Source organism: Oncorhynchus gorbuscha, linkage group LG05, assembly GCF_021184085.1.
Source record: "Oncorhynchus gorbuscha isolate QuinsamMale2020 ecotype Even-year linkage group LG05, OgorEven_v1.0, whole genome shotgun sequence".
In the NCBI taxonomy this organism is placed as follows: Eukaryota; Metazoa; Chordata; class Actinopteri; order Salmoniformes; family Salmonidae; genus Oncorhynchus; species Oncorhynchus gorbuscha.
In genome coordinates this window covers 55,990,823-56,016,211 of record NC_060177.1, presented here as the reverse complement: position 1 = coordinate 56,016,211, position 25,389 = coordinate 55,990,823, and the positions used below count along the sequence as shown (strand labels likewise).

Genomic DNA, 25,389 nt, shown 5'->3' with positions numbered 1-25,389 from the left:
CCACAGACATGCCATATGTCTTTGTGGCAACCCAGAAGCCTCTGCTTTTCTTCTGTGTCTTGCAAACCTTTTTTTCTTAAACTCCTGTCACATGTGAGGTGGGTTTCTGTCCCAAACCCGCCTCACATTTTACATGTCACATGCCACATGTATCTATGACATCACAATACTCCCTCATTCTGTCAACTCTTACATTAATTCATTTTTCTGGCTGGTATGTTTATTTGTAAACTTTGGAGAATCGCCAAGGGAAAGACATACACTGCATCTCTCCTTATCCTGTCTCCTGTCTTACCTCAGAATTCAGAGCTTTTCCCACTCTGGCCTCCCTAATAGTCATCATCTAGATGAAAGTTGTAATAGTGGAATGCACAAGCTGCAATTTTGAAATTGGGTAGTGCATCATCAGTTTTCCTCTTGTCTTGTCTTGCCAGCCGAGGTATACCTTAGGGAGCTATGTATAACTTGTCAGAACTGTCCAGATCAACTAGCCCATGTCAGCAAGAAAAGTACCATTAAAACTGCTAAATGTTCTCTGGATCTCATGGCAAAATATGTAGAATTACAGGAAATAACTTTATATCTGCCAAACGTGTCATGAACAGTGCTTGTGTCTATAGAAATAGATGTGTGCGTTTGCAGGCATGCGGGGATGTGCAGGATTTCCCCAAATGCTGGAAGGGGGGCCTGAGAGAAAAGTTTGGTATCCCCAGATCTAGACCAAGCCCCTCTGCTGTTGTGGTTAATGTTCTGATGAGTTCTCATTAACCTGCCGGGGAGATGTGCCAGGAATGATTGTCAAGTGACGCAAAGATTCCCAATGGCTAGTTAGTTGGCTAGGTATATATCCTAACTGTTATCTACAGTAATGTGCTTATTAGTCAATATATACCAATTTAGTCTGACACACTTTTTTCCTGTTAGAACATGTTTGCAACAGCAGTAGCTTATCCCAGTACTTTTTTTCATGTGATCTGTTCTCCTCTCTAGCTTGATTGAAAAGCTGGACTGTAAATTTGGACTCGGTGGAAAGTGGTCTCAGTGCTAAACATGGAGTGATCATTTGGAAAGTGTGGATTTATAAGGTTCCAGTCGAGGTCTTTGAGTGTCAGAGTGATGCTCAACAGACTGGTTTGCTGGATGTTCCAGGCCTAAAACGCTTACCGTGACCTATCCAGTAGGGACAGAGAATACTTGTAATCGGCCAATCAGAGCTTCTATTTTGCCCAGACCCTTTTTTACTCATAGTTGCTATGTTGCTATGTGTTCTCCCATTCATTCATAAATATCACAGATGCAGGTACGGTATGCTGGTTGTCACATGTATTACTATCAGTTATACGCTATGGTACAGTGTGTGACATGAGCACGTGTAGGTGTTAATGACAGACTCATCTGCTCAGCATATGTTGGCCAGCTGGAGACTGACTGGCAAGATCTCTCTTAATGGGAACATGTGAGCTGTGTGTGTGTGTGTTTTGTACCTGGTTCCAAATTTGTTTACTAAATGTGCTGCTAGGGCGTTAGTGTAGGGAACAGATGGAGAACGTCATTTATCAGTCAGTGTGATAGCTACTTGGGAGAGTTGAGCACTGCTTATAACAACTATATGAGGGTAGAGAGAGGGATGGGCTACATAGAGAGATCGAGTACAGAGAGGGGCCAGAGAGAGAGAGAGAGAGGGTGAAACAGAGAGAGAAGACAAACGGGAGAGATAAAGAGAAATAAGACAGAGAAAGCGATGGAAGCAGGGTACAGAGTAATGAGAACAATATGTTTTCAAATCAAATCAAATCAAATTTTATGTATATAGCCCTTCGTACATCAGCTGATATCTCAAAGTGCTGTACAGAAACCCAGCCTAAAACCCCAAACAGCAAGCAATGCAGGTGTAGAAGCACGGTGGCTAGGAAAAACTCCCTAGAAAGCCAAAACCTAGGAAGAAACCTAGAGAGGAACCAGGCTATGTGGGGTGGCCAGTCCTCTTCTGGCTGTGCCGGGTGGAGATTATAACAGAACATGGCCAAGATGTTCAAATGTTCATAAATGACCAGCATGGTCGAATAATAACAAGGCAGAACAGTTGAAACTGGAGCAGCAGCACAGTCAGGTGGACTGGGGACAGCAAGGAGTCATCATGTCAGGTCGTCCTGGGGCACGGTCCTTGGGCTCAGGTCCTCCGAGAGAGAGAAAGAAAGAGAGAATTAGAGAGAGCATATGTGGGGTGGCCAGTCCTCTTCTGGCTGTGCCGGGTGGAGATTATAACAGAACGTGGCCAAGATGTTCAAATGTTCATAAATGACCAGCATGGTTGAATAATAGTAAGGCAGAACAGTTGAAACTGGAGCAGCAGCATGGCCAGGTGGACTGGGGACAGCAAGGAGTCATCATGTCAGGTAGTCCTGGGACATGGTCCTAGGGCCCAGGCCAGTTGAAACTGGAGCAGCAGCATGGCCAGGTGGACTGGGGCATGGTCCTAGGGCTCAGGTCCTCTGAGAGAGAGAGAAAGAAAGAAGGAAAGAATTAGAGAACGCACACTTAGATTCACACAGGACACCGAATAGGACAGGAGAAGTACTCCAGATATAACAAACTGACCCTAGCCCCCCGACACATAAACTACTGCAGCATAAATACTGGAGGCTGAGACAGGAGGGGTCAGGAGACACTGTGGCCCCATCCGAGGACACCCCCGGACAGGGCCAAACAGGAAGGATATAACCCCACCCACTTTGCCAAAGCACAGCCCCCACACCACTAGAGGGATATCTTCAACCACCAACTTACCATCCTGAGACAAGGCTGAGTATAGCCCACAAAGATCTCCGCCACGGCACAACCCAAGGGGGGGGGGCGCCAACCCAGACAGGATGACCACAACAGTGAATCAACCCACTCAGGTGACGCTCAGGTGACGCACCCCCTGCAGGGATGGCATGAGAGAGCCCCAGTAAGCCAGTGACTCTGGGGCCAGCCCCTGTAATAGGGTTAGAGGCAGAGAATCCCAGTGGAAAGAGGGGAACTGGCCAGACAGAGACAGCAAGGGCGGTTCGTTGCTCCAGAGCCTTTCCGTTCACCTTCCCACTCCTGGGCCAGACTACACTCAATCATATGACCCACTGAAGAGATGAGTCTTCAGTAAAGACTTAAAGGTTGAGACCGAGTTTGCGTCTCTGACATGGGTAGGCAGACCGTTCCATAAAAATGGAGCTCTATAGGAGAAAGCCCTTCATCCAGCTGTTTGCTTAGAAATTCTAGGGACAATTAGGAGGCCTGCGTCTTGTGATCGTAGCGTACGTGTAGGTATGTACGGCAGGACCAAATCAGAGAGATAGGTAGGAGCAAGCCCATGTAATGCTTTGTAGGTTAGCAGTAAAACCTTGCTTTGACAGGAAGCCAGTGTAGAGGCTAGCACTGGAGTAATATGATCAGATTTTTTGGTTTTAGTCAGGATTCTAGCAGCCGTATTTAGCACTAACTGAAGTTTATTTAGTGCTTTATCCGGGTAGCCGGAAAGTAGAGCATTGCAGTAGTCTAACCTAGAAGTGACAAAAGCATGGATTAATTTTTCTGCATCATTTTTGGACAGAAAGTTTCTGATTTTTGCAATATTACGTAGATGGAAAAAAGCTGTCCTCGAAATGGTCTTGATATGTTCTTCAAAAGAGAGATCAGGGTCCAGAGTAACGCCAAGGTCCTTCACAGTTTTATTTGAGACCACTGTACAACCATTAAGATTAATTGTCAGATTCAACAGAAGATCTCTTTGTTTCTTGGGACCTAGAACAAGCATCTCTGTTTTGTCCGAGTTTAATAGTAGAAAGTTTGCAGCCATCCACTTCCTTATGTCTGAAACACATGCTTCTAGCGAGGGCAATTTTGGGGCTTCACCATGTTTCTTTGAATTGTACAGCTGTGTGTCTACCGCATAGCAGTGAAAGTTAACATTATGTTTTCGAATAACATCCCCAAGAGGTAAAATGTATAGTGAAAACAATAGTGGTCCTAAAACAGAACCTTGAGGAACACCGAAATTTACAGTTGATTTGTCAGAGGACAAACCATTCACAGAGACAAACTGATATCTTTCCGACGGATAAGATCTAAACCAGGCCAGAACATGTCCGTGTAGACCAATTTGGGTTTTCAATCTCTCCAAAAGAATGTGGTGATCGATGGTATCAAAAGCAGCACTAAGGTCTAGGAGCACGAGGACAGATGCAGAGCCTCGGTCCGATGCCATTAAAATGTCATTTACCACCTTCACAAGTGCCGTCTCAGTGCTATGATGGGGTCTAAAACCAGACTGAAGCATTTCGTATACATTGTTTGTCTTCAGGAAGGCAGTGAGTTGCTGCGCAACAGCCTTTTCTAAAAATTTTGAGAGGAATGGAAGATTCGATATAGGCCGATAGTTTTTTATATAATTTCTGGGTCAAGGTTTGGCTTTTTCAAGAGAGGCTTTATTACTGCCACTTTTAGTGAGTTTGGTACACATCCAGTGGATAGAGAGCCGTTTATTATGTTCAACATAGGAGGGCCAAGCACAGGAAGCAGCTCTTTCAGTAGTTTAGTTGGAATAGGGTCCAGTATGCAGCTTGAAGGTTTAGAGGCCATGATTATTTTCATCATTGTGTCAAGATATATAGTACTAAAACACTTGAGCATCTCTCTTGATCCTAGGTCCTGGCAGAGTTGTGCAGAGTCAGGACAACTGAGGTTTGGAGGAATACGCAGGTTTAAAGAGGAGTGAAAGTCATCCTCTCTTGGGGAATGCTGCTTTTTAGTTAGCTTTGCGACAGTATCAAAAAGGAATTTCGGATTGTTCTTTTTTTCCTCAATTAAGTTAGAAAAATAGGATGATCGAGCAGCAGTAAGGGCTCTTCGGTACTGCACGGTACTGTCTTTCCAAGCTAGTCAGAAGACTTCCAGTTTGGTGTGGCGCCATTTCCGTTCCAATTTTCTGGAAGCCTGCTTCAGAGCTCGGGTATTTTTTGTGTACCAGGGAGCTAGTTTCTTATGAGAAATGTTTTTAGTTTTTAGGGGTGCAACTGCATCTAGGGTAGTGCGCAAGGTTAAATCGAGATCCTCAGTTAGGTGGTTAACTGATTTTTGTCCTCTGGCATCCTTGGGTAGGCAGAGGGAGTCTGGAAGGGCATCAAGGAATCTTTGTGTTGTCTGTGAATTTATAGCATGACTTTTGATGGTCCTTGGTTGGGGTCTGAGCAGATTATTTGTTGCAATTGCAAACGTAATAAAATGGTGGTCCGATAGTCCAGGATTATGAGGAAAAACATTAAGATCGACAAAATGTATTCCATGGGACAAAACTAGGTCCAGCGTATGACTGTGACAGTGAGTGGGTCCAGAGACATGTTGGACAAAACCCACTGAGTCGATGATGGCTCCGAAAGCCTTTTGGAGTGGGTCTGTGGACTTTTCCATGTGAATATTGAAGTCACCAAAGATTAGAATATTATCTGCTATGACTACAAGGTCCAATAGGAATTCAGGGAACTCTGAAACGCTGTATATGGCCCAGGAGGCCTGTAAACAGTAGCTATAAAAAGTGATTGAGTCGGCTGCATAGATTTCATGACTAGAAGCTCAAAAGTTTTTTTTTTTTGTAAATTGAAATTTGCTATCGTAAATGTTAGCAACACCTCCGCCTTTGCGGGATGCACGGGGGATATGGTCACTAGTGTAGCCAGGAGGTGAGGCCTCATTTAAAACATCAGGCTTAAGCCATGTTTCAGTCAGGCCAATCACATCAAGATTATGATCAGTGATTAGTTCATTGACTATAATTGCCTTTGAAGTAAGGGATCTAACATTAAGTAGCCCTATTTTGAGATGTGAGGTATCATGATCTCTTTCAGTAATGACAGGAATGGAGGTGGTCTTTATCCTAGTGAGATTGCTAAGGCGAACACCGCCATGTTTAGTTTTGCCCAACCTAGGTCGAGGCACAGACACGGTCTCAATGGTGATAGCTGAGCTGACTACACTGACTGTGCTAGTGGCAGACTCCACTATGCTGGCAGGCTGGCTAACAGCCTGCTGCCTGGCCTGCACCCTATTTCATTGTGGAGCTAGAGGAGTTAGAGCCCTGTCTATGTTGGTAGGTAAGATGAGAGCACCCCTCCAGCTAGGATGGAGTCCGTCACTCCTCAGCAGGCCAGGCTTGGTCCTGTTTGTGGGTGGGTCAGCATTGCTAAGAGCACCTAGCTTCTCATCAATTTTCTGAAAATTGGAAATATTCTGATACATTTTTTCATTGCTGGGCTTCCAGCGTGTGCCTTATATTTTCTTTATACAAACATGTCCGTCACTCCTCAAGCAGGCTTGGTCAGGCTTGGTCCTGTTTGTGGGCGAGTCCCAGAAAGAGGGCCAGTTATCTACAAATTCTATCTTTTGGGAGGGGCAGAAAACAGTTTTCAACCAGCGATTGAGTTGTGACACTCTGCTGTAGAGCTCATCACTCCCCCTAACTGGGAGTGGGCCAGAGACAATTACTCGTTGCCGAAACATCTTTCTAGCTGATATGCACGCAGAAGCTATGTTGCGCTTGGTGATCTCTGACTGTTTCATCCTAACATAGTTGGTGCCGACGTAGATAACAATATCTCTATACTCTCTACACTCGCCATTTTTAGCTTTAGCCAGCACCATCTTCAGATTAGCCTTAACGTCGGTAGCCCTGCCCCCTGGTAAACAGTGTATGATCGCTGGATGATTCGTTTTAAGTCTAATACTGCGGGTAATGGAGTCGCCAATGACTAGAGTTTTCAATTTGTCAGAGCTAATGGTGCGAAGCTTCGGCGTCTCAGACCCCTTAACGGGAGGAGTAGAGACCAGAGAAGACTCGGCCTCTGACTCCGACCCGCTGCTTAATGGGGAAAACAGGTTGAAAGTTTCTGTCGGCTGAATGAGCGACACCGGTTGAGCTTTCCTACAGCATTTCCTTCCAGAAACCGTGAGAAAGTTGTTTCATCCTTTCCTACACTGAAATTACCCTTGCCTAACGATTGCGTCTGAGGCTGGGCTTGTAGCACAGCTATCCTCGCAGTAAGGCGAGTACAACGACTACAATTAGAAGTCATCATGTTAATATTACTACTTAGCTTCGGCTGTTGGAGGTCCTGATGAATCGTGTCCAGATAAAGCATCCGGAGTGAAAAAGTTGAGGAAAAAATAAATAAATATATGAACGGTAATTAAAAAGTGAAAACCGTAAAGTTGTCAGGTAGCAAAATAGGTTGGCAACAAAACGCACAGCAACTTGAAAACAAGCCTGCAAGTTGTGACCGGAAATGACGTCAAATCAACAGGTTCAGATCTCCATTCGGTTTTCTCTTTACCCTCTCATTACGTGAGCCTATCAGAGGAGCTAAATCCCTTCTATGCTCGCTTCGAGGCAAGAAACACTGAACTATGTATGAGAGCACCAGCTGTTCCGGATGACTGTGTGATTACGTTCTCCATAGATTTTGGGTAAACATTCACAAAGCCGCAGGGCCAGACGGATTACCAGGACGCATTCTTAGAGCATGCACTGACCGGCAAGTGTCAATACTGACATTTTCAAACTCTCCCTGACCCAGTCTGTAATACTTACATGTTTCAAGCAGAACACCACATTTTAAATTGTGTTATTTACATTGGATAAAAGTAGAAAATGCTGCTGTACCTCATACAATAAAGTTGAAGAACAATGGAAAAGTAATTCTGCTTTGAAAGTTGATAAACTTGTAACCTCACTTTTGAGAAAATGGCCTTTGAATGTTTTGGTACCTTTTGGAGAGCTCCTCTTTGTCCATACTCATTCAGCACCATTCACACCCTCTTAAGCTTTAGCCCCACCCATATTTTTAAGGATTCACATGAGATGCTATGTACTAAACAACCAAATATTTCAAGGGCTGGTTTATACAGGTGTGTTCGTAATTTAATCTAGAGTGCCAGAGTGTGCTCTGCCCGTATCGACAGTTAGACTATCGTAAACATTCTATTGAAATAGTTACTAACAGTACTAGCTAACAGTACACTTTAACTTGAAATGAAAATGACTTTCTGTCTAAAATAATAATGTGTAATATCTGAAAATGTAGCTAGCTAGTGTCACGCCTTGGTCTTAGTATTTTGTGTTTTCTTTATTATTTGGTCAGGCCAGGGTGTGACATGGGTTTATGTTGTTGTATTTCGTATTGGGGTTTTTGTATTATTGGGATTGCGGCTGAGTAGGGGTGTTGCATGGGCTTGGCTGCCTGAGGCGGTTCTCAATCAGAGTCAGGTGATTCTCGTTGTCTCTGATTGGGAACCGTATTTAGGTAGCCTGGTTTCGCTTTGTATTTCGTGGGTGATTGTTCCTGTCTCTGTGTAGTTTCACCAGATAGGCTGTAATTAGGTTTCACGTTCCGTTTGTTGTTTTGTATTTTTGTAATAGTTATTTCATGTGTCGCTTTTTCCAATAAAGTCATGAGTAACCACCACGCTGCATTTCGGTCCGACTCTCTTTCGACAAACAAAGAACGCCGTTACAGCTAGGCTCTCTTACCCGTATACATGGATGGACACTCCTCCCTCTCTGTCACGGATGCCAGGGTTGCCTTTAGTTTGAAGATCTGTGAACAGGTGTTTTATACAAAAGTCTTCTGTGTGTTCTCTTTTTGACTCCGTCTGCATATTTTCAATCAAACGCCAGACTTTTCTCAATCTCCTTAGATATCATACTCTAATTCCACTGATTTCAAAACTCGGTCCTTCAGAAAGTGAAGAGCAACACTTACGTAGTTCTACTACGTGATATATTAATTTTTAAAAAGCAGCGTTAGAAAGGATTACCTACACATACTGACCAGCTCATATTATAGACAGAAGCGTGCTATATGGCAGACAAATACAAACTCATCTCTCGGCATGTCCAGCCCACTCATTATCTCAGCCAATCATGGCTAGCGGGAACGTTGCTGTCTTTTTCCATGGCTGAACCAACTAGGCTCGTAATTTAATAACTTTATTCGTATTTACAGATGGCATACCTGTTTGTTATTATGGCACATAAAAGTTCACATTTGCATACCGCCCCAACAGATCCACAGGTGGCGCTATCTCTACTGCCATTTCCCACCTGGACAAGAGGAACATCTATGTGAGACTGTTGTTCATTGACTACAGCTCAGCGTTCAACACCATAGTGCTCGACAAGCTCATCACTAAGCTAAGGACCCTGGGACGGAACACCTCCTTCTGCAACTGAATCCTAGACTTCCTGACAGGCCACTCCCAGGTGGTGAGGATAGGCAACAACATCCCTCAGGGGTGCGTGCTTAGTTCCCTCCTGCACTCTGCGTGGCCGCAGTCATGGGTAAGATTGCCATGGGTAAGATTGCCGACAGCACAATGGTGGTAGGCCTGATCACCGACGACAATGAAACTATACTTGGAGGAGGTCAAAGACCTCAGTGTGGTGCCAGGACAACAACCTCTCCCTCACCGTCAGCAAGACAAAGGAGCTGATCGTGGAGTACAGGATACAGAAGGCTGAAGATGCCTCTTCCCCCTTAGGAGGCTGAAAAGATGTGCCATGGGCCCTCAGATCCTATTTAATTGAGAGCATCTTGACTGGCTGCATCCACGCTTGGTACGACAACTGCTTGGCATCTGACCGCAAAGCGCTAAAGAGTGTAGTGCGTATGGCCCAGTACATCACTGGGGCTGAGCACTCTGTCATCCAGAACCTAAATACTAGGCCTAAAATGGTGAAAGACTCCAGCCACCCAATTCATAGACTGCTCTCTCTGCTTCCTCACGGCAAGTGGTACCGATGCATCAATTCTGGAAGCAACAGGACCCTAAACAGTTTCTACCCCAAAGTCATAAGTTAGTTAAATAGTTAACTCAGTAGCTACTCGGACAAACTACTTTTTGGACTCACCATTTATTATCTGTCACTTTACTCCTAGTTATATGTACATATCTCCCTCAATAACCTCATACCCACCATGCTCAACGACTTGGTACTGGTACCCCCTGTATATCGGAGTGGATAGTCATTTTGGATTATTATTACTTTTATTATTACATGTTTTCTCTGTTTTTCTTTCTCTCTGCATTGTTGGGAAGGGCCCGTAAATAAGTGTTTCACTGTTAGTCTACACCTGTTATTTACAAAGCATGTGACAAATAAAATCTTGTAAAACTTGCACATTTTACATCCAAAGGTCAGAGTAGTTAGAACCTGCCTGCTCAGTGCCTCTCTGCATCACAAGGCCTGCCTGCTCAGCCTCTCAGGCCCTGCCTCTAAGGCCTCTGCCTCTGTTTCCCAGGACCTTCCTCTCTGCCTCCCAGGCCCCGGCTCTTAGGCCCTGCCTCTTAGCATATCTCGCTCTCTGCTTCTCAGGCCCTGCCTCTCTTCCTCTAATGGAGAAAACACCCCCCGAATTACGGTCTACCGTTCGTCTACTGTTCATTCGCCATTCGTTCTCTTGCTGACTGTGCAGTGTGTTTTAGGGACCACCCGCCGGTGAGCATCTGACTGACAAAATGTTTGGCTGTTTCTACATGTAAAATCGGATTGCTCTCAGTTTGCAAATAACAGCCAGCATTTTGTTTAGACGTGCTAAGTACTCCCTGCCTGGAAACTCTACCGGTATGTCCGTGCCTCTCAGGCTCTCTGTCTCTCAGGCTCTGCTTCTCTGCCTTCCGAGCCCTGTTTCTCAGCCTCTGTCTTTCTGTGTCTCACACCTTGCCTCTCTGCCTCTCAGGCTCTGTCTCTCAGCCTCCTAGGCCCTGTCTGCTCGGTCAGGAGGTAATATACTGGTAACCACATGATTACTTATGATTTTTAAAAATGGAATGTCATGTGTTCTTTAGGCGTTCTTGAGCAGAGCACATCCTACGATGCTTCCCAGGTGCTGGATTGAGTAAACAGTTCAAGGAAGGGAAAGTTTCGACATGCAATGAGTCTTATTGGTTGGTATGTCCTTTGTGATTGTAAATGATAACGCCAGAACATAATTCCTGCTTATAGGAATTCATGTGACCTATTAATTGTCCCCCACGATGAAATCGGGGATGGGGACTGTGGATCTGTCTCTGTCCATCCGTCCGTCGGTCCTTCCGTTCAAAAGTCAATCACACACAGATATCTCAGACAGCATTGAAAATTGCCATAGAGATCCGACATTTACAAAATGACACTGATTGGCCAGATGGTCGATGATAAACGTTCACGTGGGCGTGGTCTGGAACATAAATGCATATAAATCAGTCAAGGGTAGGTGTGTATGGGGTGTGTCACACTGTTGCATCAGTTGGCATTGTTAGCATATTTCATAAGTTGCTCTAGTGGGAAAATTGAGGATTTCCCGATGTTTACCAAAATGGGTTACATCTGGGTCAAGGGCGGGTGTGTAGTGTGACCGATATGTAGGTATAGGTGGGCTGTAAATCTGTGTTTTCACCTGGGACCAAACTGGGTTTGTTCTCAGTCTCCATGCAGGTGCCAGATGTTGCTGCCCAAGCAATTTTCTTTATAAAAGAAATTGTTTATTTATAGCACATGCTCAGATCAAATGCAATTCAGGAAATCTGATTAATCAAATTACAAATGTACACATTGGTTTCCTCACCCTGTATACTATATATATATATATATATAGTACCTTTATTTAACTAGGCAATTGAGTTAAGAACTGGCTAATAATGTTATTTTATGTTCCGCATGTAGCCTAGGCAGCCTAGACTAAAACAACTATAGCTTTCCAGCTCCATAGCAAGATGCTCTATCCGCACTGACTGGTGAAGTAATTGAATGTCGAGCTAATGTAAAAATAAAAACATTAAAAGAGATATATGATTTCAGAGTTTTAAAGAGGAACAGAAAGGAACAATATATATATATGTTTTTGGTTTGCAGGTCGGAAGAATAATGGTGCCCCTGCTACATAGTGCACTACTTTATACCAAAGTCTTATGGGCTCTGGTCAATAGTAATGCACTTAATGAAGTGCACTGTGCAGGGATAGGGTGCCATTTGAGTTGCAGTCCTAGACTCCAGTGATAGATAATGGCACCATCTCTCATACCCTCTGGCATATTTTGTTTCACATGCAGGGGCTACAACCACATGGCTGTTGTGAAGAAGAGGGGTGGGCTGTGCATGTGTGTGTGCGAGATAGACATGCTGGTGGTCTGTTTGTGGTATACAGTGTTATGTGGCAGGCTGAACCCATGGCCTGGTGCAGTGATATGACCCAGAGGGGAAAGAGTGTAGGCAGCAGGCCCTGATAAACATACAGATGCTTCTGTCTCACTCGCCTAGCTAACAAACATTCACACAACATGCACCGATCCTTTCCCACCTCCATCTCTCTCCAGCGCCCGCTCTGTGAAAATACAGCATGCCACTACGTATACCTTGCAATTATGAATGCATATGTGATTTGATCATAGTCCTTTTCTCTTAGTGGCGTTTGAATAAGCTAGCTGAATCTCAGGGTGTGCAACCAGTCCCCACACTGTTCTATTGCGGAAGCCTTCAGTAAACACAGATTGAATCATGGTTGACGTAATGTCTTTCAAACAATAAGAATGTTTATTAACGTCAGAATCTGCAGCTGGATGTAAACACTTGTCGTAGGGTCAAAGAGCGGGGCTCTTCATCCGGAGGATTTAGAGAATATGCTGTTCTGTGTTTTTCAGATTTTTAGGGCTGACAGAGTGCTTACTGTGCTGTACCCATGCATAGCCACAACACCACGTCATCAACACTCAATGACGAACCCACACAGACACAGCTGACGCAGTCCACTCAGCTCACACTGTTCCCTCCACCACACACACACACACACACACACACACACACACACACACACACACACACACACACACACACACACACACACACACACACACACACACACACACACACACACACACACACACACACACACACACACACACACACACACACACACACACACACACACTGTGCCAAATAGCACGGGCTCCCCTATCAGCTCCACCACGGATCCTATAGGATGATCACAACACATAGCTGACACTGGTGATGATGATAGGGGTAGTGATGATGAAGATGTATTAGGTCCTACGTAGAGAGGGATCCCTCTGGAGGATTGCTGGCCTGTGTTACAGTACTGGCCTGTGTTACAGTGCTGGCCTGTGTTACAGTACTGGCCTGTGCTACAGTACTGGCCTGTGCTACAGTACTGGCCTGTTACAGTTACCATATAAAGGCTTTTGGATATTCTTGTGGCTGTTTGAAAGAATATTTTGAAACCTAAGCAACCTGCTGCTCAATGTTCTTTGCAGTACGAATAAACAAAAATGCAGACAGGTATCCTATGTTTCTAACACCCACTGTTTATGATTGTGTAATATTTCCTCTCTGCTTGTTGTCTGACAGTTTCGATGTGGACAACGGCACATCGTCGGGGCGCAGCCCGCTGGACCCCATGGCCAGCCCGGGGTCTGGGCTCATACTGCAGGGCAACTTTGTCCACAGTCAGCGGCGAGAGTCCTTCCTCTACCGCTCTGACTCGGACTACGAACTGTCGCCCAAGTCCATGTCCAGAAACTCCTCCATCGCCAGCGACATGTGAGTTTTTTCTCTCTCTAACTGTCTCTCTGTTCACACACACACACACACACACACACACACACACACACACACACACACACACACACACACACACACACACACACACACACACACACACACACACACACACACACACACACACACACACACACACACACACACACACACACACACACACACACACAGGGTCTATCTACAAAATGTAGCACTATGTCTCTCACTGAAGAGATGGACTGTTTTCAAAGGTGTGGTGAGTGATATGATGTGATAGCTGTCAGTGCACTTGTTGCCCCTTCCCAGTTCTGTTAGATTGACAGCTGATGCTGAGGTGTCACAGTGACACGTCTCTATTCGAAGCCCTTTGCCCTCAGCATTAGTGAAATGTGTTTGTTTTTTACGGGGTCAGGCAGCTCCTCACCAGGTTGTATGTAACATGATGTCCCTTTACTTTTCCCAGTTGCCACACTGTGGTTTCTAAGGAAAGTGGAATTGGTGGACAATTGTTCCAGTAAACCAAGTTACTGTACAGAGTGTTACTCTGGAGGCCAACTGTTACTCTGGTGCTTATCATTGATCTACAGTAAATTAAGAAACAGGTGTCTTTGATATCTCACATGAAGGCTAAACATTGTCCATTTTTTATATAGAATATACAAAATGGACAATCTTTGATGCACCACATGACTCATTTTTCTTGGAAAAGACATAAAGACCATAGATGTCTCTAAGGAAATCGTTTACTAGCAGAATATTTTAGAAATGTCCCTTGTGCTTCTTTATGTAACCAGTTATGTCTGCAGATATACATAGAAAATATATTAAAGGTCTCATGCTGGGTACTAGCATGCAGAGACCAGTGTTGGTGGCTGGGAAAAGGGAAGAGAGGAGGAAAGGGAGGCTGGAATGCAACCTCTCGCCTAATCGCTCTCTCTCCCCTCCCTCTCTCTGTCTTGTCTTTGTTATTGAGAAGTATTGAGAGTACAAAAAACTAAGAACACCTGCTCTTTTCATGATGTAGAACTGACCGGATGAATCCAGGTGAAACTATGATCCCATATTGATGTCACTTCTTCAATCCATTTCAATTAGTGTAGAAGAAGGGGTTAAAGGTTAAAGAAGGATTTGTAAGCCTTGAGACAATTAAGACATGGATTGTATATGTGTGCCCTTGAGAGGGTGAATGGGCAAGACAGAAGTTCCTTTGAGTGGGGTATGGTAGTAGGTACCAGTTCTTGACACCGGTTTGCAATGCCGCTTGGTTTTTCACGCTCAACAGTTTCCCTTGTGTATCAAGAATGGTCCACCACCCAAAGGACATCCAGCCAACTTGACACAACTGTGGGAAGCATTGGAGTCAACATCCCTGTGGAACTCCATACCCCGACATATTGAGGGAAAGGGAGTCAGTTGTCCAACTGAATGTATTCAACTGAAATGTGTCTTCCGCATTTAACCCAACCCCTCTGAATCAGAGAGGGGCTGCCTTAATCGACATCCACGGCACCTGGGGGTTAACTGCCTTGCTCAGGGGCATAACAACAGATTTTTACCTTGTCAGCTTGGGGATTCAATCCAGCACCCTTCCAGTTACTGGCCCAATGCTCTAACCACTAGGCTACCTGCCACCCCTCTGTTCTGGGGTCAAAATGTCTTGTTCAATGTCCTGAACAACAATGAAAAACATAATACTAGTGCTACCCTCACTCCTCTTTTTCTCCTCTTTTTCTCTTTGATGTACACTGAGTGTACAAAACATTAAGAAAAACCTTCTAATATTGAGTTGCCTACCCCTCCAACCCCCCACCCCCCACCGTTTGACCCCAGAACAGAGCTTATCAATAAATATAGCCCATGTGTTCAGTCCTTGCATTTGTCTGGCCAGTCTCCCCAAGGATGATGATGATGTTTGGTTGTGTAGAGGGTGTGTAAAGGCCATGTGGATGTCGTCTCTAATGAACTCTACTATAGATTTCAATGAATGATGCCAATAGTTGTACTGTATATAGTGCCTTCAGAAAGTATTCAGACCCCTTGACTTTTTACACATTTTATTACGATACAGCCTTAATCTAAAATTGATTTTCAAAAAATCCTTAGCAATCTACACACAATACCCCATGATGGCAAAGTAAAAACAGGTTTTTAGAAATGTTTGCAAATGTATTACAAATAAAAAACAGAAATAAGTGTTTGTTATAACCCTTTGTTATGAGACTCGAAATTGAGCTCAGGTGCATCCTGTTTCCATTGATCATCCTTGAGATGTTTCTACAACTTGATTGGAGTCCAATACATTTGATTGATTTGAAATGATTTGGAAAGGCACACACCTGTATATAAGGTTGCACAGTTGACAGTGCATGTCAGAGCAAAAACAAAGCCATGAGGTCAAATTAATTGTCCGTAGAGCTCTGAGACAGGATTGTGTCGAGGCACAGATCTGGGGAAGAGTAACAAAAAATGTCTGCAGCATTTGAAGGTCCCCAAGAACACAGTGACCTCCATCATTCTTAAATGGAAGTAGTTTAGAACCAGCAAGACTCTTCCTAGAGCTGGCCGCCCGGCCAAACTGAGCAATTGGGGGAGAAGGGCTTTGGTCAGGGAGGTAACCAAGAACCTGGTGGTCTCTCTGACAGAGCTCCAGAATAGTGTAGTTCAGGGGTGTCAAACATATAGCGGGAAGGTTGCTGTTTTTTCTGTGGCTAAATCAACTAGGCTCGTAATTTAACAATTGTATTCGTATTTACAGTTGGCATACAGGTTTGATATTAAGACACATGGAAGTTCACATGTTCGAGAAGGCATTTCTGCCCCACAAAAAACATTTGGATTTTTTTTTTTAACCATTCAAACGGCTGTCCTGTGAAGTCGTGACTTGCGACATAGTTTCCTGAATCGGGTCACATATTGTCACGCTGTATAATTATATGAGACAGGCACAGGAATACGTACAAGTTTTTTTGATTTCTCCACCCAAAATAAAGTACGCCATGAAAACGACCAGGACGAAGCCCAAAACAAACATGTACAGTTGAAGTCGGAAATTGACATACACTTAGGTTGGAGTCATTAAAACTAGTTTTCAACCACTCCACAAATGTCTTGTTAACAAACTATAGTTTTGGCAAGTCGGTTAGGACATCTACTTTGTGCATGACACAAGTAATTTTTCCAACAATTGTTTACAGACAGATTATTTCACTTATAAATCACTGTATCACAATTCCAGTGGGTCAGTTTACATACACTAAGTTGAGTGTGACTTTAAACAGCTTGGAAAATTCCAGAAAATTATGTAATGGATTTAGAAGCTTCTGATAGGCTAACTGACATAATTTGTGTCAATTAGAGGAGTACCTGTGGATGTATTTAAAGGCCTACCTTCAAACTCAGTGCCTCTTTGCTTGACATCATGGGAAAATCAAAATAAATCAGCCAAGACCTCACAAAAACAATTGTAGACCTCCACAAGTCTGGTTCATCCTTGGGAGCAATTTCCAAATGCCTGAAGGTACCACGTTCATCTGTACAAACAGTAGTACACAAGTATAAACACCATGGGACCACACGGCTTCATACCACTCAGGAAGGAGACGCGTTCTGTCTCCTAGAGATGAACATACTTTGGTGCGAAAAGTGCAAATCAATCCCAGAACAACAGCAAAGGACCTAGTGAAGATGCTGGAGGAAACAGGTATAAAAGTATCTATATCCACAGTAAAACGAGTCCTATTTCGACATAACCTGAAAGGCCGCTCAGCAAGGAAGAAGCCACTGCTCTAAAACAGACATTAAAAAAGCCACACTACGGTTTGCAACTGCACACGCGGACAAAGATCATACTTTTTGGAGAAATGTCTTCTGGTCTGATGAAACAAAAGAAATAGAACTGTTTTGCCATAATGACCATTGTTATGTTTGGAGGAAAAAGGAGGAGGCTTGCAAGCCGAAGAACACCATCCCAACCGTGAAGCACAGGGGTGGCAGCATCATGTTGTGGGGAGGAGGGACTGGTGCACTTCACAAAATAGATCATGAGGACGGAAAATTATGTGGATATATTGAAGCAACATCTCAAGACATCAGTCTGGAAGTTAAAGCTTGGTTGCAATGGGTCTTCCAAATGGACAATGACCTCAAGCATAATTCCAAAGTTGTGGCAAAATGTTTTAAGGACAAGAAAGTTAAGGTATCGGATTGGCCATCACAAAGCCCTGACCTCAAACCTACAGAACATTTGTGGGCAGAACTGAAAAAGCATGTGCGAGCAAGGAGGCCTACAGTCCTGACTCAGTTACACCAGCTCTGTCAGGTGGAATGGCCCAAAATTCACCAAACTTATTGTGGAAGCTTGTGGAAGGCTACCCATAATGTTTTACCTAAATTAAACAATTTAAAGGCAATGCTACCAAATACCAACGGAATGAGCAGCAGTACCGGGAGTATCCGTGACACATATTTTGATTTGGTTACTACATGATTCCATATGTGTTATTAAGCCCTTGAATGAGTTGATGTGTCCAAACTTTTGACTTTTTTTATTGTGTTAAAAAACGGTCTTAATCGAGATTGAAATGACTTAAACCAAATCAACAATGTGTAGCCTTTTCAATTCGGCCAGCTTGCCAACAGTCATTGTAACAAAAGCATAACAATCAAGGAGCATCGAAAATAACAAAAACGATGGTAAGAAAACTATTTTTTGCACATTTTGATGGCAAGGAAATATAATACATTTTAAGTGAGACCTTCCCGACTTTTTTGACACCCCTGGTCTTGTTACTTTAGACAGAAAACGAAAGTAGCAAGGTTTCTCGGGGTGGATCAGAGGGTGTAATCTGCAACTGTCTATCAAACCAAAGGTTGCGTGTTCGAGTCGCGTTGGGGACTACATTTTCGTTAACCCTTCCCCTAACTTTTATTCGAAACGTAACCCAATTCACCTAACCTTTGTTATTTTAGTTCCATGACCATTCACATAAATGATCCTAACCTTTGTCGGTAGTTCACCTAATCACCAACGTAAATTCCCCTTTGTTGTTACTATGGAGCAAGCAACCTGGTCTCAGAGAAAGACGTATAAATGAATACCTCTTCCAAGAAGTTAAGTTCCATCATCAAATTCAAATGCTATTGTACGACTGTATAAGACGTATGATAGTATATGTCTTCTAACAGTATGACATTTTACGACCGCAATTCCATTCATAATCTTACATAACGTAACGTATCATACTAAATGGGGTGTCACAGATTTACGTGCAGAATAATATGAAATGCCCTGAGGCCACATTGTATAGCCATATTACTCTAGTCTTGCCATAGTCATGGCTACAGCTGGGATCATCTCCTCTTTGTCACGCAGAGGGTTCAAATGTGAAGGTCATGTTTAGAATGTCTGCAGACAAAGGTGTGTCAAAAAAATGTAATCTAACCACTTTTTATCTTTGTCTCTTTTTTGCAGTCATGGCGACGATATGATTGTAACACCATTTGCACAGGTGAGCAATGGCACGATTGCTAAGCAAGATTTAATGTGTTGTTGCCTAATTCCTTCAGGAAACCACGGTAGAGTATGCTATGCTGAAATTGTGCAAAAGACACAGGCCCATTGACCAGTTTAGATTGGATGGGGAAATCACTGTTCAAGAGATTAATGTGAGGTTTTAATGTCAATCTGTCCTTATCTCCTCCAGGTTCTAGCCAGTCTAAGAACTGTGCGGAATAATTTTGCCGCATTAACCAATTGTACACAAGACAGAGTGTCCAACAAGTAAGTCTTCGGACGCATACACTGCATGTACCTTATACACAATTAATCTGTAATTACTGCTGTGTAGTAGTCTAGAGCAAGGCACACAGCTACCCTAATTATAGCTAAATATTAGTGTTATTTGGGGATTTTGAGGCTATAAGTCACTCTTTATTGGTGTTATGTTACAAACTGCTTCAGTATTCCCCATGTCATCTCTCTTTGACTGTGTTTACACAGGCAGGCCAATTATGATCTTTTTGCCACTAATTGGTATTTTGACCTGGCCTGCATGCTATACCACCAGACACATGCTGCTGCATTTGACACCATGCGTTGGAGAAGATGTGAGTCCTTTGCTGTAGTTCCCCCCCTGCTGGTCTTCACTGGGACTACAACAACAGCAGTCCCACTCAGTAAAGGGGCCCTCCGCCATAGCGCTCCTGTTCAACGCCAGATCTGTGATGAATGGGGACTGATTCAGCTGGAAAGGGTGCAGCAGATTTACCTCTGTTAGTGAGATAGAGTGGGGAGAAAAAGAAGGGGGAGAAAGACAGGAGGAGTTAGATAGGTGAGAGATAGAATGAGGTAGAACAGTAGTCGTGTTTTGGGAGGAGATCAATGTGTATTTTGTTTCTCCCCACACCAGGAGATCACCCATGTGTAATCCACCTCCCATCACCAAGACCTCATTCACAGGTACGCTGATAGTCTTTATCTGTGTGGTCTTTGTGTTTGTTAGTGTGTGTGTCAGTGGAGGCTGCTGAGGGGAGGACGGCTCATAATAATGTCTGGAACGGAGCAGATGGAATGGCATCAAACCATGTGTTTTATGTATATTATACCGTTCCACAGATTTTGCTCCAGCCATTACCACGAGCCCATCCTCCCCAATTAAGGTGCCACCAACCTCCTGTTGTATGTGGGTGTGCGTGTGTGTGTGTGTGTGTGTGTGTGTGTGTGTGTGTGTGTGTGTGTGTGTGTGTGTGTGTGTGTGTGTGTGTGTGTGTGTGTGTGTGTGTGTGTGTGTGTGTGTGTGTGTGTACTGTATGAATATGTTGATAGTGAAAGGAGGGAGAGAGAATACTCAGCAATATCATCCATTCTATCCGTTTGGTAAAATGCAGCATCCCTTGATGATGGTGTCATGGCATTGTGATATGACAGACATTGGGATGGGAACTGTCCGACCCTAGATAGAGGATGAGGACATAGAGATCCTTTAGGGGGAGCCAAACAACAGGACACTGTATCAAAGCGATCCAGAGTGTGTAGTAAATACAACATGGCTGACATGTTTGGAAGAGATACGCCTGTAGCTACAGTACAGCACAATGGAAACCAAACAGCATGAAGGCTGCAGGACAGTGGTTAGCAACCCTGGTACAGTAGCATCAGCAGGACTGTTTGACTTGCGGTTCACCTGTTTGTTTGTCTGTCACTCAGCCTTTGTTGGGAAAGGCTTCTGTGCCAAAGTGCTGTCAGGCCCCATGCTCCATCCCCTGACTGACAGCTCACAGCCAGACCCTACATTCCATACAGCCCTATGGGATCCTGCTAGAATCAGGTCACTACATCTGAGGCTGGGCTTAGCAGGCTGGTGTGACCCCTTACCTTTCGCCCCCCACTGTAGCAGTGACCCGGTATACAGTGATGGGAATGACATCTAAATCAGTGTGTCTAACTAACACCTTGAAATGAATCGGCCATTCACTAGCAATGTACTTAAAAAGCCAGAGCCAACCAACAGAACAACGAAATGAACAATATCAAGTTTGCTTTCATGTTTGTTTTGTAATCATCTGTAAGCAATCTGAAAGACACAGATTGTTGGTAACCTTTGTCAAAGAGGAGAGGAGAGTGGTCCCCTACTACTTCAGAATAGGGCTTCTCTCTCAGGTGTTTTATTCAGGAGATGACACAGGGACCAGAATAGACCTGTTCTTGACGGGCACTTCTCATTGCCCTCTAGCACTATGTAGGGCTGGCAGTGTGTGTGACAGGGTGAGCAGCCAACCATGTTAGTAGGTCCTGCTAGTAGGTCCAATACTATGTCAGTAGGTCCCATACTATGTCAGTAGGTCCAATACTATATCAGTAGGTCTCATCCTATGTCAGTAGGTCCAATACTATGTCAGTAGGTTCCATACTATATCAGTAGGTCCCATCCTATGTAAGAAGGTCCAATACTATGTCAGTAGGTCTCATACTATGTCAGTAGGTCCAATACTATATCAGTAGGTTCCATACTATATCAGTAGGTCCCATACTATGTCAGTAGGTCTCATACTATGTCAGTACGTCCCATACTGTGTCAGTAGGTCCCATACTGTGTCAGTAGGTCCAATACTATGTCAGTAGGTCCAATACTATGCCAGTAGGTCGCATACTATGTCAGAAGGTCCCATACTATATCAGTAGGTCCCATACTATATCAGTAGGTCACATACTATGTCAGTAGGTCTCATACTATATCAGTAGGTCCCACACTATGTCAGTAGGTCCCATACTATGTCAGTAGGTCCCATACTGTGTCAGTAGGTCCCATACTATGTCAGTAGGTTCCATACTATGTCAGTAGGTCCCATACTATGTCAGTAGGTTCCATATTATGTCAGTAGGTCCCATCCTATGTCAGTAGGTTCCATATTATGTCAGTAGGTCCCATACTATGTCAGTAGGTTCCATATTATGTCAGTAGGTTCCATATTATGTCAGTAGGTCCCATACTATGTCAGTAGGTCCCATACTATATCAGTAAGTCCAATACTATGTTAGTAGGTCCCATACTATATCAGTAAGTCCCATACTATGTCAGTAGGTCCCATACTATGTCAGTAGGTCCCATACTATATCAGTAGGTCCCATATTATGTCAGTAGGTCCCATACTATGTCAGTAGGTCCTATACTATGTCAGTAGGTCCCATTCTATGTCATCAGGTCCCATACTGTGTCAGTAGGTCCCATACTATGTCAGTAGGTCCCATACTATGTCAGTAGGTCCCATACTATGTCATCAGGTCCCATACTATGTCAGTAGGTCCTATACTATGTCAGTAGGTCCTATACTATGTCAGTAGGTCCCATACTATGTCAGTAGGTCCAATAATATGTCAGTAGGTCCCATACTATATCAGTAGGTCCCATACTGTGTCAGTAGGTCCCATACTGTGTCAGTAGGTCCCATACTGTGTCAGTAGGTCCCATACTATATCAGTAGGTCCCATACTGTGTCAGTAGGTCCCATACTGTGTCAGTAGGTCCTATACTATGTCAGTAGGTCCCATACTGTGTCAGTAGGTTCCATACTATATCAGTAAGTCCCATACTATGTCAGTAGGTCTCATACTATATCAGTAGGTCCCACACTATGTCAGTAGGTCCCATACTATGTCAGTAGGTCCCATACTGTGTCAGTATGTCCCATACTATGTCAGTAGGACCCGTACTGTGTCAGTAGGTCCCATACTATGTCAGTAGGTCCCATACTATGTCAGTAGGTCCCATACTGTGTCAGTAGGTCCCATACTATATCAGTAGGTCCCATACTATATCAGTAGGTCCCATACTATGTCAGCAGGTCTCATACTATATCAGTAGGTCCCACACTATGTCAGTAGGTCCCATACTATGTCAGTAGGTCCCATACTGTGTCAGTAGGTCCCATACTGTGTCAGTAGGTCCCATACCATGTCGGTAGGTCCCATACTCTGATAACAGGTCTAATACTCTGTCCCATATCCTGCTCCTCTCATTCTCAGAGTGCTGTAGATCTTGTATTTGGGCCATACATATCCAAGCTAGAATCCACAGGCTCTTATTGCCCTGTTAAAACAAAACACATGTGACAAGCCACACCCATGTACAGTATTCACTAGTGTAAGGTGCCATGACATTCAAAACCTCCTTTTCTCACAAAACATTCCACTATCTACCCGGGAACATGTGTAGCACACAGTGTGTGAATAATTTATGAAATTGCACTATATTTAGAAATTATTAGAGTGCATCCATTATGGCCCTGGCCATAAAAGATAGTGTGAGTCATGGGACTGATTGTTTGAGAGAATTGACTACTTGTAATTCATGTGAAGGCCTGTGCTGGCAGTGTCATCCTAGCCTGGGTCCCAGTATCTTTAGCTAATCCACTCTCTGTGCTTGCTCCATGTCATGTGCCAGAGACTGGCCTTTCTTGCATCTTCAAATATGAACATTGTATCGAAGCTTGATGAGAACAGAGGATTTGGTCCGGATTCATTACCCTCATAGCTATTCTCCAATCATAATGATTATGCAAATACTGAAACTCTTTTCTCCACAGAACGTGTTGGTATCTGGTTTCTAAGCAACCATATTTTGTTTGTCAAGATGAAGCCAGCCTGTCAAAAGTTGCTTGCTCAGTCTAAATTCTCAAACTGAATACATACTGCAAATCCAACCACAAAACGTCTTAGTTTTGATTTTAAGCCTCAAAATACAACATGTTTAATAGCTAACAGCTAAATGTTTAAAAAAAAACTTTGTTTTACATTCTAATTCCATTTTTTGAGGCTCCACATGTTATGTTTGTTATTTCCAACAACCAATGAGCAATTCTCTCGTAAATCCAGCGCCGAAAGGCCAGCCTCTTTGGGAATGACAAGGATTGTCAAGGAGTGAAATTTGATCTAAAGATTCTGGTGCTATCCTGCTGAGAAGGACAATAAAGGAGGTCATGTAGAACCGTCCAATTGGGACATGGAGAGGCCAATGGGGCATTAGACGAGCCCTGCCATGACTTGCACATGACATTTAGGCTGTTCTCTTTCAGCTCCGTCCCCCTCCTCCCTCCCCTATCACTTTATTTATTAGACATCTGTCCATCAATGTATCGATTGGTTGGTGTTTGAAGACGGCTATTTTTAGTGTGGGATAAGAATAGACTGGATGAGGAGAATAGACCAATGAAGAGTGCTGTAGCTGTGATAACGCTCATCTTGTGATCCAGACCAGGTGGTGAGGGAATGGAACAGCTGTCCGTTTATTATGGTTTAATTGCATTCTTGTTACCATTGCATTCGTGTTACCATTGCATTCTTGTTACCCCTGCACACATCTATTGCTATGGGCACAAGCATTGTTCATGACACAAACTGTTCACACCCCTCTTGTTGGCCCCTCTTGTTGGCGCATTTATTGCAATGCTATACATTTTGGGATGGAGACTTTTTGCCATTTTAAAGCTAATTTCCTGCAATTCTATTCATTTTGCATGTCTTATGTGTGTTCATGTCATATTTGAGTGACTCAAACATTAAAACAAAATCAATGGGCTAAAAAAAACATAGCTAAAAAATGTTAGCGGACTAATTGATCTGGACATTTCTGACCAGTTATAAATGTCTGTCTTCGGTCTGCAATGACTGACATGACAAGAGGAAAACTGCTGATGCACAAAACCAATTTTCGAAGTTGCACCTTGTGCATTCTGCTTTTACAACTTCAGAAGCCCCGCCGTTTGGGAACCACTGGTATAAAGGGACAAAGTATCGCCGTGTAGCTGTAGCTCTCAAATTAGTTTCCTTCTGCTTTAATCTCATGAAGATTGGACATAAAATAGAATGGATTTAAACCAATTTGGGTTTTGGTTTCATTGTGGCGAAGTTGGTAGAGCAAGGCGCTTGCAACACCAGGATTGTGGGTGTGATTCCCACAGGGGACCAGTACAAACAAGTATGAAAATGTATGAACTCACTACAAGTCACTCTGGATAAGAGCGTCTGCAAAATGACTCAAATCTAAATGATAATGATAATTTCCAAAGCAATGGCAACATATATTAAAGCATCTACATGTCCTTGCTGGTGGTAGGTACAGGATTACCCCTCTCCTACTTCCAGTCCAGCTCCAGTGTTCCTAGCTGCACCGGTCCAGTGTTTGGCAGCAGCCTGCTGTCTGTGCAGCAGAGTGGTCTCTCTGTGCGCTGGTGTCTGATGTCGCACTAAGCATGAGAAGAATGTCATTGACGTCAGT

General features: G+C 43.7%; 1 protein-coding gene across 1 annotated transcript in view; it reads left to right on the top strand.

Moving 5' to 3' along the window:
* The window catches only part of LOC124036098 (cAMP-specific 3',5'-cyclic phosphodiesterase 4D-like), a 106,583-nt gene that overhangs the window by 55,805 nt on the left and 25,389 nt on the right, over positions 1 to 25,389 (top strand). The window contains exons 2-5 of the mRNA XM_046350243.1: positions 13,430 to 13,621; positions 19,089 to 19,125; positions 19,321 to 19,397; positions 20,026 to 20,075. Of these exons, the coding sequence (XP_046206199.1) occupies positions 13,430 to 13,621; positions 19,089 to 19,125; positions 19,321 to 19,397; positions 20,026 to 20,075 (356 nt within the window). The remainder of the gene's footprint in view (positions 1 to 13,429; positions 13,622 to 19,088; positions 19,126 to 19,320; positions 19,398 to 20,025; positions 20,076 to 25,389) is intronic.